The sequence below is a fragment of the Chiloscyllium plagiosum genome, chromosome 6 (assembly GCF_004010195.1).
Source record: "Chiloscyllium plagiosum isolate BGI_BamShark_2017 chromosome 6, ASM401019v2, whole genome shotgun sequence".
Lineage (NCBI taxonomy): Eukaryota > Metazoa > Chordata > Chondrichthyes > Orectolobiformes > Hemiscylliidae > Chiloscyllium > Chiloscyllium plagiosum.
The window spans coordinates 97291183-97306410 of NC_057715.1; the positions used below are offsets into that span (position 1 = coordinate 97291183).

The 15228-nt window shown below is 40.3% G+C and overlaps 1 protein-coding gene across 1 annotated transcript in view; it reads left to right on the forward strand.

The window, feature by feature from the left end:
* The window catches only part of dnajb13 (DnaJ heat shock protein family (Hsp40) member B13), a 44417-nt gene that overhangs the window by 2684 nt on the left and 26505 nt on the right, over positions 1 to 15228 (forward strand). The window contains exons 2-3 of the mRNA XM_043692202.1: positions 14188 to 14291; positions 14840 to 15001. Of these exons, the coding sequence (XP_043548137.1) occupies positions 14188 to 14291; positions 14840 to 15001 (266 nt within the window). The remainder of the gene's footprint in view (positions 1 to 14187; positions 14292 to 14839; positions 15002 to 15228) is intronic.

Below are 15228 nucleotides of genomic sequence, written 5' to 3' on the forward strand. Positions count from 1 at the left end.
TCTATGCTACTTTCTCCCCACCCCCCCCCTCCTCTAGCTTATCTCTCCATGCTTCAGGCTCTCTGCCTTTATTCCTGATGAGGGGCCTTTGCCCGAAACATCAATTTTACTGCTCCTTGGATGCTGCCTGAACTGCTGTGCTCTTCCAGCACCACTAATCCAGAATTTGGTTTCCAGCATCTGCAGTCATTGTTTTTACCTTGATGGGCTGAATAGTCTAATTTCTGTTCGTATGTCTTATGGTCTAAGGTAAACAGTCCCAAAATTCTGCAATCTATCTTCAGAATAAGTAGTCGTTTGGTAATGCAGAACTTGAATATTGCTGAATATTCAAGTTCTGCATTAGCACTTTGACAATTTGTCTTGCACTCTTCAGGACAAATCACAGCAATATCAATTCAAGTGAAAAACCAATAGGTATATTGCATAAGAAGGAAGTGCTGATAGGTTGGCAACTGGACTTTGATTGGTAGAGATGTTGCTATAGTGAATACTGACAGAGAGATTTGCTATAGCTGTTCAGAGGATTTAAACCTGTAAGGTTGTTGGGGTGGGGGTGGTGTGTAGTGGGGTGGGATCCAGGGAGATAGTGAGAAAAGACCTCAATCTGAGGCTGGTGCATTTGGAAAAAGGAGCAAGTCAAACAATCAGGGCAGGCAGGAACAAAACAGAGAAGGATGGAGGACTGATAAATTAAACTGCATTTATTTCAGTGCAAGAGGCCTAACAGGTAAGGCAGATGAACTCAGGGCATGGTTGAAAACATGGGACTGGGATAGCATTGTGACGAGGCTTAGGGATGGACACGACTTGCAGCTTAATGTTCCAGGGTATAGATGCTTTAGGAAGGATAGAAAGCAGGGTGTGAGAGGAGGGGAAGTTGCGTATTTGATTAGGGATAATACTATGGTTGTACTTAGAGGATATTTTTGGGAGTACATTCAGGGAAGTTATTTGGGTGGAACTGAGAAATAAGGAAGGGATGATCACCTTATTGGGATTGTACTACAGACCCTGCAATATTCAGCAGGAAATTGAGAAACAAATTTAAAAGAGATCTCAGTTAGCTGTAAGAATAATAGAGTGGTAATGGTAGGGATTTTACCTTTCCAAACATAAACTGGGATTGCCATAGTGTTAAGGGCTTGGATGGAGAGGAATTTGTTAAGTGTGTACAAGAAAATTTTCTGATTCTGTACTGACAAGACCTACTCTTGGGAAATAAGGCAGGGCAGGTGACTGATGTGTAAGCAGGGGAGCAGTTTGGGACTAGTGACCCTAATTCAATTATAGAGTCATAGAGATGTATAGCATGGAAACGGACCCTTCGGTCCAACCCGTCCATGCCGACCAGCTATCCCAACCCAATCTAGTCCCACCTGCCAGTACCTGGCCCATATCCCTCCAAACCCTTCCTATTCATATACCCATCCAAATGCCTCTTAAATATTGCAATTGTACCAGCCTCCACCACATTCCATACACGTACCACTCTCTGTGTGAAAAAGTTGCCCCGTAGGTCTCTTTTATATCTTTCCCCTCTCACCCTAAACCTATGCCCTCTAGTTCTGGACTCCCTGACCCCAGGGAAAAGACTTTGCCTATTTATCATATCCATGCCCCTCATAATTTTGTAAACCTCTATAAGGTCACCCCTCAGCCTCCAATGCTCCAGGGAAAACAGCCCCAGCCTATCCAGCCTCTCCCTATAGCTCAAATCCTTCAACCCTGGCAACATCCTTGTAAATCTTTTCTGAACCCTTTCAAGTTTCACAACATCTTTCCGATAGGAAGGAGACCAGAGGAAGGCCAATTTTCATGGTATTAGGCAAAAACTTTCAAAAATTGATTGGGATCAGAAATTCACAGGTAAAGGGATGGCTGGTAAATGGGAAGTCTTCAAAAATGAGATAACGAGAGTCCAGAAACAGTATGTTCCTCTTAGGGTAAAGGACAAGGCTGGTAGGTGCAGTGAGTGCTGGATGACAAGAGAAATTGCAGTTTTGATCAAGAAAAAGAAGGAACCATTGTCAGGTATAGACAGCAGGGATCGAGAAAGTCCCTAGAAGAGTATAAAGGTGATAGTAGTATACTTAAGAGGGAAATCTAGAGGACGAAAAGGAGCTTTGAGGTAGCCTAGGCAAATTGGGTTAAGGAGAATCCAAAGGGTTTTTACAAATACATTAAGGACAAAAGGATAACTACGGAGAGAATCGGGCCCCTCAAGAATCAGCAAGGCCACCTATGTGTGGAACTGCAGGATGTGGGGAGATAATAAATAAGTATTTTGCATCAGTATTTACTGTGGAGAAGGATATGGAAGGTAGAGAACTTGGGGAAATGAATTGTGACATCTTGAAAAATGTCCATATTACAGAGGAGAAGGTGCTGGACATCTTAAAATGCATAAAGGTGGATAAATCTGTGGGACCTGATCATGTGTACCTTAGAACTCTGTGGGAAGCTAAGGAAGTGATTGCTGGGCCCCTTGCTGAGCTTTTGTATCATCGAAAGCCACAGGTGAGGTGCCAGAAGACTGGAGGTTGGCTAACGTGGTGCCACTATTTAAAAAAGGTGGTAAAGAAAAGCCAGGGAACTTTTGACTGGTGAGCCTGACATCGGTGATGGACAGATTGTTGGAGGGAACCCAGAGGGACATAATTTACATATATTTGTAAAGGCAAAGTCTGATGAGGGATGCGTGGAAAATCGACTTTCCCGAACTTGAGATTTTGAAGAAGTAAAGAAGAGGATTAATGAAGGCAGAGCAGTGGACATGCTCTATATAGACTTCAGTGAGGTGCTCAACAAGGTTCCACATTGTAGACTGATTAGCAAGGTTAGATTACATGAAATACAGGGAGAACTAGCCATTTGGATACAGAGCTGACTCAAAGGTAGAAGACAGAGGGTGATGTGGAGGGTTGCTTTTCAGACTGTAGACCTGTGACCAGCAGTGTGCCACAAAGATTGGTGCTGGGTCCACAGCTTTTTGTCATTTGTATAAGTGTTTTAGGGGTAAGTGAACATGGGCTTAATAAGTTTGCAGATGACACCAAATTGGAGGCAAAAGTTAGGACTGCAGATGCTGGAGATTAGAGTCGATAGTGTGGTGCTGGAAAAGCACACCAGGTCAGGCAGTATCTGAGGAACAGGAAAGTCGACATTTCGAGCAAAAGCCCTTCATCAGGAATGATACCTGTTTGGGATTGGAACCCGGTACCTCTTATATCTCCACACTGTGTTAAACCTGAAGCAAGCCTCATTCCTGATGAAGGGCTTTTGCCCGAAACGTCGACTCTCCACTGCTGCTCGGATGCTGCCTGATCTGCTGTGTTTTTCCAGCACCACACTCTTGACCAAAATTGGAGGTGTAGTGGACAGTGACCAGAATTCAATGAGACTTGAACAGATGGGCAAATGGGCCAAGGTGTGTAGACGGAGTTTAATTTAGATAAATGTGAGGTGTTGCATTTTGGAAAGGCAAATGAGGGCAGGACTTGTACACTTAATGGTAAGGTCCTGGGGAGTTTTGCTGAACAAAGGCACCTTGGAGAGCAGGTACATAGTGCCTTGAAAGTCCCAGATAGACATAGTGAAGAAGGCCTTTCTTATGCTTGTCTTTATTGGTCAGTTCATTGAGTATAGGAGTTGGGAGGCCATGTTGTGACTATACAAGAGATTGGTTAGGCTACCTTTGGGATATAGTGTTCAATTCTGGTCTCCCTGCTATTGGAAGGTTGTTGTGAAACTTGCAAGGGTTCAGAAAAGATTTACAAGGATGTTTCCAGTGTTGGAGGGTTTGAACTGTAGGGAGAGGCTTTATACGCTGGGGCTCTTTTCCCTGGAGCGTCGGAGGTGAAGGGTGACCTTATAGGTTTGTAACATCATGAGGGGCATGGACAGGGTGAATATCCAAGGTCTTTTCCCCAGGTTGGTGGAGTCCAAAACTAGAGGGCATATGATTTAAGGTGAGTGTGGAAAGATTTAAAAGGGACCTAATGGGCAACTTTTCACGCAGAGATGAGCTGCCAGATGATGCGATGGAGGCTGGTACAATTCCAGCATATAAAAGGGACCTACATGAGTATATGAATAGGAAGGATTTAAAGAGAAATGGGCAAAAGTTGGCAAAGGGGACTGGATTAATTAAGGATATCTGGTCGGCATGGATGAGTTGGATCGAAGGATCTGTTTTCATGCCATGTGGCTTTATGAGTCTGTGATAGTATTTGTTGCATGTGTGAAGAATTATGCTGATAACCACTTTAGTATTGTTAGTCAGACGTATGGTGCACTTGAATATATAAGTATACAGGCCCTGTTTGTTGTGACAGTTAGAAAACTGTGTCTATTCCAACTCAACAAATTAAGTAACAGCTGTCTGCTGGTTAATTTCTCAGGGCAATACCCTGAAGAATCAGAGTCAACCTGTCTCAGTTAAAGTTTAAACAAAGCCTGGTAGTTGACGGCCAATCATTATTATTTGGCACATTCTCCACAGCGATGCCACCATCAATCAGAGTCTGCTTGAAAACCAATCATTATTCTCCTCTCATGTGGTCTAACTGTTGATTTTCCCCATGAATCGGTATTTTCTTGCAATTGTTCTGTGGATCCAAGACAAAATTTGTCATTACTGAAATTTCTCATTGCAGAAATGAGAATGATCTAGCATTAATTATCCTTTGTAGAAGAGTGTTCTACACTTCTATCACACTTTGTGTGGAGAAGTATTTTCTCATTTCATGCTTGAAAGATCTGGTTTTAATCTTTATGCTACTTGCCCATTCATACACTTCCCATTCAATGAAAATAGTTATCTTTATTTACTTTATTTACTCCACTTACTATTGTGAACTTTTTATCACGGCATTTAAAAAGTGGTTAATATGAAATTTGATGCCTCAGGTTTGATAAATAGAGGCATAATGCATAAAAACAAGGAATATGATGGAACTTTAGCAAATATTGGTTTAGCTTCAACTTGTGTATTGTGCCCAATTCTGGAATTTATACATTAGAAAGCATATGAAGGCTTTAGAGAAGGCAGAAAGAAGATTTAGAAAGATGTTTCTGGAATTGGTTGACTTGATTACATGGATAGTTTCAGAAAACTATGGCTATTTCCCTTAAAGAAATAGATGATTTGACAGATGGTCTTGTTGAAATAAATAGAGGGAATCTGTTTATCTTGATCAAAGGGGGGTACCTGGAGGTTACCGATTTAAAGTGAATAACAAAAGAATCAACAACATGAGGTGAAATATTTACGCAGCAAGTGTTTACAATTGAAATACATTGTTTGAGAGGGAGATGGAGACAGATTCAATCATGACTTTGAACAGAGGAGAAAAAAATATATTGCTACAAGGAAAGAGCTGGGGAGTGGAACTAGTGAATTTACTCTTGCAGAGAGCTGGCATGGACATAATGTGTTGAATGGCCTCTTTCTGTGCTGTAACTGATAATATGAATTTATCATTTAGTCTTTTGAATTTCATGGAATACAATCTTATTTTGTGTAACTTGTAATCATATCTTAGTCCTTGGATTCCAGGTAACATTCTAGTAGTTCCATTCTGATATCCCACCAATGCAAACATGTCTTTCCTTAGCTGTGGGTCTGTTCTGAAGTGGGTTCACTGGATGTTAACTTGCTTTCTCTCCATAGATGCTGCGAAACCTGCTAAGTTTCTCCAGCAATTTCTGTTTGTATGTCAGCTGGAGGTAGAGCTGCTTATATTGAGGTGCAGGAGTGTGAGATTAAAGGCAATGGACACCCCTTTCCCTACACTCTTAAAATATTTCCTTTTTTTATGATTCACATTTTATGACACTATCAATGGTGTAACAGCAAAAGAAAAGGGGTATAGTTTAATTCTCTTCCATTTTGCATTAATGTATTAAGGTACCATATCACTTGCGTAAGTTTTTAACATGAACAGTTCTTGGCCAATTTAGTAAAATTATTCTTCATGAATTGTATTTATTAATGAACTAATTTTTGTCATTCAATTTCTATCCCCATCTTGCTTGAAAGTGGGAATCTAAACATTTGCTTTCTCTTCTTTTGTAGCTCCACTTTCCTTTGACTTGACTAATTTCTATATATTTTGCAACAATTGCAGGTTTCTTTGATAACTAATTAGTACAAGCTGATAATAAGTGAGGCTAGAAAATGGAATTAGTTGTATCAAGTATCGTGCTCAATAAGCATGTATACATGCCCACTGTCAAAGATTGCACAATACCAGGTTATAGTCCAACAGGTTTAATTGGAAGCACACTAGCTTTCCGAGTGTCGCTCCTTCGACTATCACCTGATGAAGGAGCGACGCTCTGAAAGCTAGTCTGCTTTTCCAATTAAATATAACCTGGTGTTGTGTGATTTTTAACTTTGTACACTCCAGTCCAACACCGGCATCTCCAAATCATGCCCACTGTCAGCATTTCACAATATTCCTACAGGATTGTCTAGATATAAATGGTGTTGTAGTAATCAATAATTTTAATATCACCTGTAATTCAGATTCAAACTTATCTCAAATTGCTCTAATCATTGTTGGCACATATGCATAGTAGTATCCATAGCTATTGAGCTAGTGCTCTCAATTGGCATGACACCTGCATTTAGATATGTTATGGCCTGAGAAGAACAAGTAGAAAGGAGCAGATTATATCTTGTCATTCTGAGGATTCTATTGTTCAAGTAATGGCACTATTCTAGACTGCAGACCATGTTTTGTAATCCTTCCAGGCTCCTGCAGCCTTATCACTCTCAGACATCTCGGTGTTGTGTTAGTTTTGCCCGCTTGAGCATTCCCAATTTAAATTACATTGTGAGCTGTGCCGGGACCCTAGGTTTTGGAATGCCTCACTCAAACCCTTCTGCCTTTCATCTCTCTTTTTTCTCCTTAGCATGTTCCTTAAATACATATATCTTTGAGCAAGCTTTTGGTCATAGAGTCATAGAGATCACAGGTAAAGGTCCTTTGGCCAATTGCCTCGGTGCCAGTCAAAGACAACCGCCCATCTATTATAATCCCATTTTCCAGCACTTGGCCTATAGCCTTATATGTTTTGGCATTGCAAGTGCACATCTAAATACTTCTTAGATGTAATGAGGACTTCTGCTTCTACCACCCTTACAGGCAGCGAGTTCCAGAATCCCACCATGTTTTAAAAAATTCTCAAGGTCAGGTTCGTAGGAGAGTAGTCTGACACAGAACAAACGACCAAGAGGCGAGTCTGCTAGAATATGGGCATTTTATTCCCCGCAGCGTCGCCACAACGGGTCTGGCTTATACTCACTCTACATGTTACCAAAACTGGGAGCCGTCAGTTCTCGTAGAGCGGTTGCCAACAACCCACGCTCGGCGGTTAAACGTAACCCCGGAGCAGACTCACCGAACTGGAGACTTTTCCAGCTGATATACTCTTTTCCAGATATAAACATTCATGTGAACAGCAGAGCAAGGCTAAAAAACACATTCCATTCTGGTTACATACAGATAAGAAGATTCACACGGGACTAAGCAACACCTCCATTCCGGTTAGATTCACACATGTATTGGGACATAATTTTTAACCGTTTCACCACATTCCACTGCTTGGAATTTTACACCACACACCACCATCTAGGTGAAAAAGATTTTCCTTATATCTACTCTAAACTTTCTGTCCCTTGCTTTAAATCTATGGCCCCGATTATTGATCTCTCAATCAAGGGGAAAAGCTTCTTCCTCTCTGCCCTATCTAAGTATCTCAGTCAAGTCCCCTCTCAATCTTCTCTGCTCCAAGGAAATCTACCCCAGTCTGTCCGATCTTTCTTCATAACCGAAACTCCGTTGCCAGGCAACATCTTGGTAAATCTCCTCTCCCTCCCTCTCCAGTGCTATCACATCCCTCCTATAATGTGGATTCCAGAATTATACATAACACTCCAGCTGTGATCTAAGCCATATTTTATACAGTTCCAGCATCATGTTCTTGCTCTTAAACTCTATGCTTTTATTAATAAAAGTAAGTATACCATATGCTTTCTAAATGCATTATCCATCTGTCCAGATACTTTAAGGGACCAGTGTACAAGGCACACCAAGATCTATCTCATCCTCAGTGCATTCCAGTGTCCTACTATTCATCGTGAATTCCCTTGCTTTGTTTCTCCTACTCAAGTGCATCACCTCGCATTTATCTAGATTGAATTACATTTGCCACTGATTGCTCATCTGACCAACCCATTTATATCCTCCAGTCTAAGGTTATTCTCCTCAATATTTACCACCCCATAAATTTTTGTACCAGTTTTGCAAACTAATGGATCAACTCTCCTATATGCAAATCTAACCATTCAAATAAACCACATATAGCAACCGCTCTGACACTGACCCCCTGTGGGACGCTACTGGACACAGACTTCCAGTCAGAAAAACACCCCTCAACCATCACCTTCATCATCATCCTATTATTTCACATGTCCCTGAAATTTGCCTTCATATTTACTTTGCTAGAGTCATAGATTCATAGAATCAGAGAAATGTACTGCACGGAAACATATCCTTCAGTCCAACTTGTCCATGCCAACCAGATATCCTAAATTAATCTAGTCCCGTTTGCCAGCACTTAGCTCATTTCCTTCTAAACCCTTCCAATTCATATACCCATCCAGATGCCTTTTCAATGTTGTAATTGTACCAGCCTCAACCACATCCTCTGGCTGCTCATTCCATACACCCTTTTCGTGAAAAAGTTGCCCTTTTTTAAATCTTTCCCCTCTCACCCTAAACCTATGCCCTCCAGTTCTGGTCTCCCCCAACCCAGGGAAAAGACCTTGTCTATACTTCTTTCTGACTGTTAGAGGGGGGGCCTCAAGTATAGTCCCAGCAATATGATTGCTCCTTTTTGGATTTTTAAAAATATATATTTAGTGAAAAATAGATTTTTAAATTTGACACAATACCATAAGTATCATACTTGTGAGAAAATCCAAGGAGATATGCTCCATAACAGTCTTCCACCAGGCCCGGGGAATCTTCGGACACCCAACCTAACAAAATATTCTTTCTTGTGTAGAAAGTGAGGATGTTGAAAAGATTTTCTTATGCGCATCTACAGGGAACACACTGGGCAGGTGTGTTTGGGTCCTTCTCCACCCTTACACCCAAAATCCCTTCCATTGCACCTGCTACAGCACTCCAGTGTGTTTGAAGCCTACCACAGGAACAGAGACGATGGGTAAAATTGTCCAACCAACCTTGCACTTGGGACATGTTGAAGATACCCCTGGTTTAAATTTTGACAAATGATCCAGAGCCAAACTGTTCCAGAGTATAAAAAAGGTACGGCCCCTCAACTCAGTCAAAGATCTTCTCCGTATCTAGAGAAATCACCAATCCCTGTATTGACTTGTTGACACACTTGAATTACATTAAGCAGCCTCCTAACATTATTGGAGGAATTGCAGCCCTTTAGGAAACTGTCTGGTCCTCTTTAACAATAGAAGGTAACACAGTCTTCAGCCTTAACACAAGAGTCTTAGAGAGGATTTTGAAGTCCACATTTAAGAGTGAAATGGGTCTGTATGAAGCACAGTCCTCCAGGGCCTTACCTTTTTTAAGAATAAGCAAAATATTGGCCTCTCTTAGAAATGGCAGGAGACAATCATGACTGTATGAGTCATTGAACATGTCAAGATCGGGCCTGACAAGATGTTTATAAATTCCTTATAGAATTCACTGGGAAGTTCATCAGGGCCGGGCGCCTTTCCACTCTGAAGCTGTTTCACAGCCTCCTGCACCTCTTGGTCTGATAAGTGGGCATTCAGAAAAGATTTGTTCAGGGGTCACACCTGGGAGCTCCAGATCCTTGAAAAAGGACTGCCTCTTGGCCCACCCATCCTCACAACCCTCAGACTGGTATAACTTAGAGTAAAATCTCTGGAATGCCACATTAATCTTTTTGGAATCACATATTAGGTTCCCAGACCCTTTCCTAATTAACGTAATGGCTTGAGGGGCGCTCCTTTTCCTGGCAAGATATACTAGATACTTGCCTGGCTTGTCACCATGCTCATATAACCTTTGCTTTGTGAAAGTAAGCTCCATTTTTACTGTCTGCGTGAGCACGTAAAAAATGCAGACCGCTGCATCGTAACCCTCTGTCGTTTGACCAACGGAGGCATGTCAAAGTAAGCCTTCTCAGCTGCCTTCAACTGTGCTTCGAGGAGAAGTTGCTGTTCGCCCTTCTGCCGCTTCCCACTGGCACAGTAGGAAATAACTAACCCCCTGACATAGGCTTTGGCAGTTTCCGAAAGGATGGACAGGCTACTAACCGAGCCTGTGTTAATGTCTAGGAATGCCTGAAATTCCCTAGAGAGTACTCCACAAACTTATCATTAAGGATAAAGGGATCCATTCACCAGTGCCTTGGGCCTACTGTAACATCCTTAATCTCAACCAACAGGTACACTGGGGCATATCAGAGATGGTAATATTACCAATCGTACAAGATGCCACCAAGTCCAGGGTTGCCACAGGGGTCAGAAAAAATCAATCCTGGTGCAACATTGTGTGGATTGGAAAAAAACGTAAAATCCCTGCATGTAGGGTGGAGACACCTCCAGATGTCCACCAACCCTAACTCCACACACAGATCTGCTAATTGTTTAGTTTGTACAGTAGGTATTGGGGGGCCTTTGTGGGATCCATGAGACAATTAAAATCTCCTCCTATAATGATATGCCGAGAATCAGGATTGATCAATTTGGAGAATGCATCTACCAAAAATTTGCTAGCTGGGCTGCAGGGCAATAAACATTCAAAATACTATATTTCCCCCCCATTTATCAGGGCTTTGAAAATTACAAACCTCCCGTGTGTGTCTTTAACACATTCTAGTAACATAAATGGGAAATTCCTCCTAACCAATATAGCCACTCCTCTACTTCTGGTATTAAAAGATGAAAAGTAAATCCATTCTGCTGTAGTTTCAAATGTTCCCTATCATCCAAGTGTGTCTCATGTAACAAAGCAATATCTACCTTTTCCTTTCTAAGACTCAAAAGTACCTCCTCTTAATTGGTGAGTGACTCCTCTTGATGTTCCAGGTACACCATTTAATCAAGTCATTAGCTATAACGTTCTGCATTAACATTTAGATTCCAAACAGGAGGAACTCGAACCACAAATCGCCAAGTCTTAGTGTCCTTCAAACATAAAAACTACATAAACTAAAACCACTACAATTAACAAACCTACAAAGCTATCAAAGACGATCTAACAACAAAACCCAAAAGCAAACAAATAAAGCACCAATGGTGCTGAATAGGGGAACTCACCACCTGCCCAAAGGGAGCAACTATACATCCCAAAACCCAACTTCCCATCACATTACCAAATCTGCAGCCCAGCCATTTAAATACCTGAACTGGCATAAGCTGCCTGTAAGTAGGCATCTAGCCATCCCAACCATTTTCCCTCCTCCTAGCTAGAGCTGCACCCCAAACACAGGCAGAAAGGAAAGAAAATACACCATGGAATAGCAATGTGAATAAGGAAATTTTGAAAATAAAAGGATAGGTACCCCACTCATCCTTCGGTATAACAACTTGGAAGTTGAAAGTACACATCTCAAACGTCGCCAAACAAAGTTTAGACCAGAATATTAGCAGTAAAAAAAGATATGAAAAGAAAGCTCTGACTGGACTTCCTCTTTTTTTTTAAAAGAATAAACAAAGACATACCCAGACAACACTACCATTTGTACATATTAAATTGTTCAGATTAAGTTAATTTGTCCACAAAGTCTCTCACCTTCTCTGATGTGTCAGAGATGTACAACTCCTGCTCCTCGGATGCTGCATGACTTTTCCAGCACCAGCAGTCCTCACCTTTGCCAAATCCATCTAAGGTGATCCAAAGCACCGCCGGATATCTCAGAGTACTGGATCCCAAGCTCCCTCAGTCTTCTCTTGACACCGTCATAGGATTTTCTTTTCTGGATCACCGCCACTGAGAAGTCCTGGAAGAACATGGTCTTAGAGCCCTCATAAATTAGAGCCTTTAGATCCTTCCCCTAAATTCTGGAAGCTTCCACGATTCTCTCCTTATCTCTGTAATGATGAAATTGCACCATGTTAGGACGAAGACGTTGATCCAGACCTGACCTCCAAGCCATTACCCGGTGAGCCCTCTCGATCTTCAAGCCTCTCATTCCAGCCTCCAAGTTGAGGAATTTCAGCAACTAGTCCTCAATAAATTCCACCAGCCACTCACCTTTCTTACCCTCTAGCAGACCAAAGATCCGAATGTTTTACCTCCTGCCCTGTTCTCAAGGTCATCAACTTGGTCAAGCAAATTACGAACTTGCGTCTCCAGGGGTTGGATCCTATCCTTGGAGGAACCGGTATTAGCTTCCATCGGTGGTCTGGGTAGGGCGGGTTAAAAGCTTGTCCCGCATGCGCTGAGGTGCGGAGCTCTGCAACGCGATCTTCCAAGATTGCCACCATCTTGGATCCCTCCTTTATGGTTTTTAAGATCTACCCATATAGCTTCATTTGAAGAGACTTCTAATGTCATCCCTTCTTACTGTTAGAGTAGTTTCCTTGATCATCTAGTATAATATGTGGCTCAGATTCAGATTCTGTTTGAGAACATTTGCAAAGTGCGGTATTCTAATGGAACTAATACATATAAGTTGCTGTAAGGTGCTCCACTTCCATTTCATACATTTCTCCCAGATTTAAATGAAGTTATGTTTTTAAAAAGAAGCCAATTTAACCAGTCTGTCTTGAATTAATAAAAGGAGTAAGTTTATCAATTATTAAATGCAGAAAGGATCAGTAATACAACACACATAACATAGCCATTAGAAATAAGAGGTGAGTCTAAAAAAAAAGAAATATATTGATCAGTGTCTGAATTATTTGCAAAGAGCAATAGTTTAACCCTGCAGCCAATGGAGGTTACCAGTAGCATTGACATTGATACTTGCACAATCAGTTTCACGATTCATAGTTTTATACATTGTTTGAGATTCTGTAGTTCAGATGCCTTTCAATTGTGATTGAGTTCTGACATTCAGAATGACAGGTTATCCTTTGCTATTCTTCTTTTAATTGGTTTTCAGCACTCAAAGTGAGAGTGGGTCTTCCTTTGCCTCCAAAGCAAGGGTAACTAAGGAATAGTTCTTTGATTGCAACTTTCACAGAATGGTAATGCTCAAATCCAGAATGGTACACAAGAGCATTCAGTCCCTTAATTAACTTCAGTAGAGCGGAAATTGGATTTTTAATACTGTCTCTATGTATTTTTCGATACATAATTTTAGGACATAGGATCTAGGCTCGCTGCTAAGCTGGGCAATCTGCCTCTCATTATATTTGTACTTGGAAAAAATCACGGTCCACTCTGTTTACTAGGCGATTTGAGTTTAAGTTTAAGGCAATTAAAATTTAAGTTTAAGGCAATTTAAGTTTCCTAGGTGGTTTAAATGTGCTTCATGAGCTTTATACAGGACTTTGCCAGATAGTCACTGAATTTAAATCCAAATTTTTCTTTAACAATTCTTCTTTTGAAAACAACACACTCTGACTAAACATATCTATAAATACTTTGAGGTTCTGATCCATTGTCACAACAAGAATTGTGTTCACTGAACATGTATATGTGCCCACCATCAGCATTTTACAATATTTCTACAGGGTTGTCCCTACGTACGTTGCAACTTAAACATGAAATCTGTGACTTCATGTACTTTCATTCTAACTTTTACTTTGTTACATGTCACAAGTAAGGCGACTGATCTTTACCTTTCATAGAAAATAAACTCAGTGATGAATCTGATCACAAAATAATGGTAAAATTTAGAGATTCAATATAATGAAAAGGAATTAAACACATTTAGTCAACTTGAGGAAGTCTTTATTTTCCAATGAAGGATCAATTACCTAATGTGTTAACTCTATTTCTCTTTGCACAGGTGAGGTCAGGCCTGTGGAATACTTATAGCATTTTCTGCTTTTATTTCTGTCTTTATTTGAACTATTTTTCAGTTATAATCAGGTTTTATGTGTTTTGTAGGATGGCATATATGAAAGTGGACAGTGCATTTCCTCCTTAAACCTTTGTGGAAATAAATGGAAACGGAGATGAATTTTACTGATAATTTGTATCTGTCATATAGGTATCGTAAATTGGCACTGAAGTACCACCCAGACAAAAGTTCAGATCCATGTGCAGAGGATAAGTTCTTACAAATTGCAGAAGCGTATGATGTTCTAAGTGATTGTGAGTATTGTAATTTTTATGAGTGGGAGCTGTAAAAATAGAGAAAAACATGATCAGCCAAAGCAAGCCAAATGTTTTTGCAAATTTGATTCATGTGAACATCATTACCGTAATATGGTTACTATGATATATTTATTGTATGCTGTCTTTGTACTGTGACCAGAATCTCCCCAAGGGTTTGTATTTTGTGCATTATTATTGTACTTATAACTTGATTATAATTAATGTTTTAGATCAATTGCATACTGATCCAAACGTGCCATCTCCTGAAACTCATAATTCAGAAGTATTCCACTTGATGCCTAATTTCAGTCGTTGGTAAACAATAACCTTATTTGCTGTATTATATCAGGATGATATATGGTACATTGGAGGAATATAGGTAAAATCTACATAAATAAATAGATCCTTACCATATGCCAATCTATCACACAGATTAACTTACTAGGTTTTCTAAGTAATTTTAGTAGGATTGAGAATTATAACATTTTAAAAGTTTAGAAATTCAGATAAATTGAAATGTGAGAAATACTCAATTTTTTTTTCAGTAAAAAAGAAAGCAACCTATGATAAATTTGGTGAGGAGGGTTTGAAAGGAGGGATCCCTACTGAATTTAGTGAAACTGGCGCTTGGACAACCGGATATACCTTTCATGGAAATGCCAACAAAATCTTCAGGGACTTCTTCGGTGGAGATAATCCATTTGCAGGTACTTACATTAGCATTTTAAATAACAATAAGTAGTAATATTAACACAGATTACAACATGCATTATCTACTGGATTAGAAATTATAAATATATACCTATCGGTAACAATTTGTAAAAAATATACACGACCAATTGATGTCAGAATGTATTCTCTTCTTTGCAAAGAAATAACTTTTTTATATAGTGTTGTTCATGACCTCAGAGTATCCAATGTGGTAATATTGGGC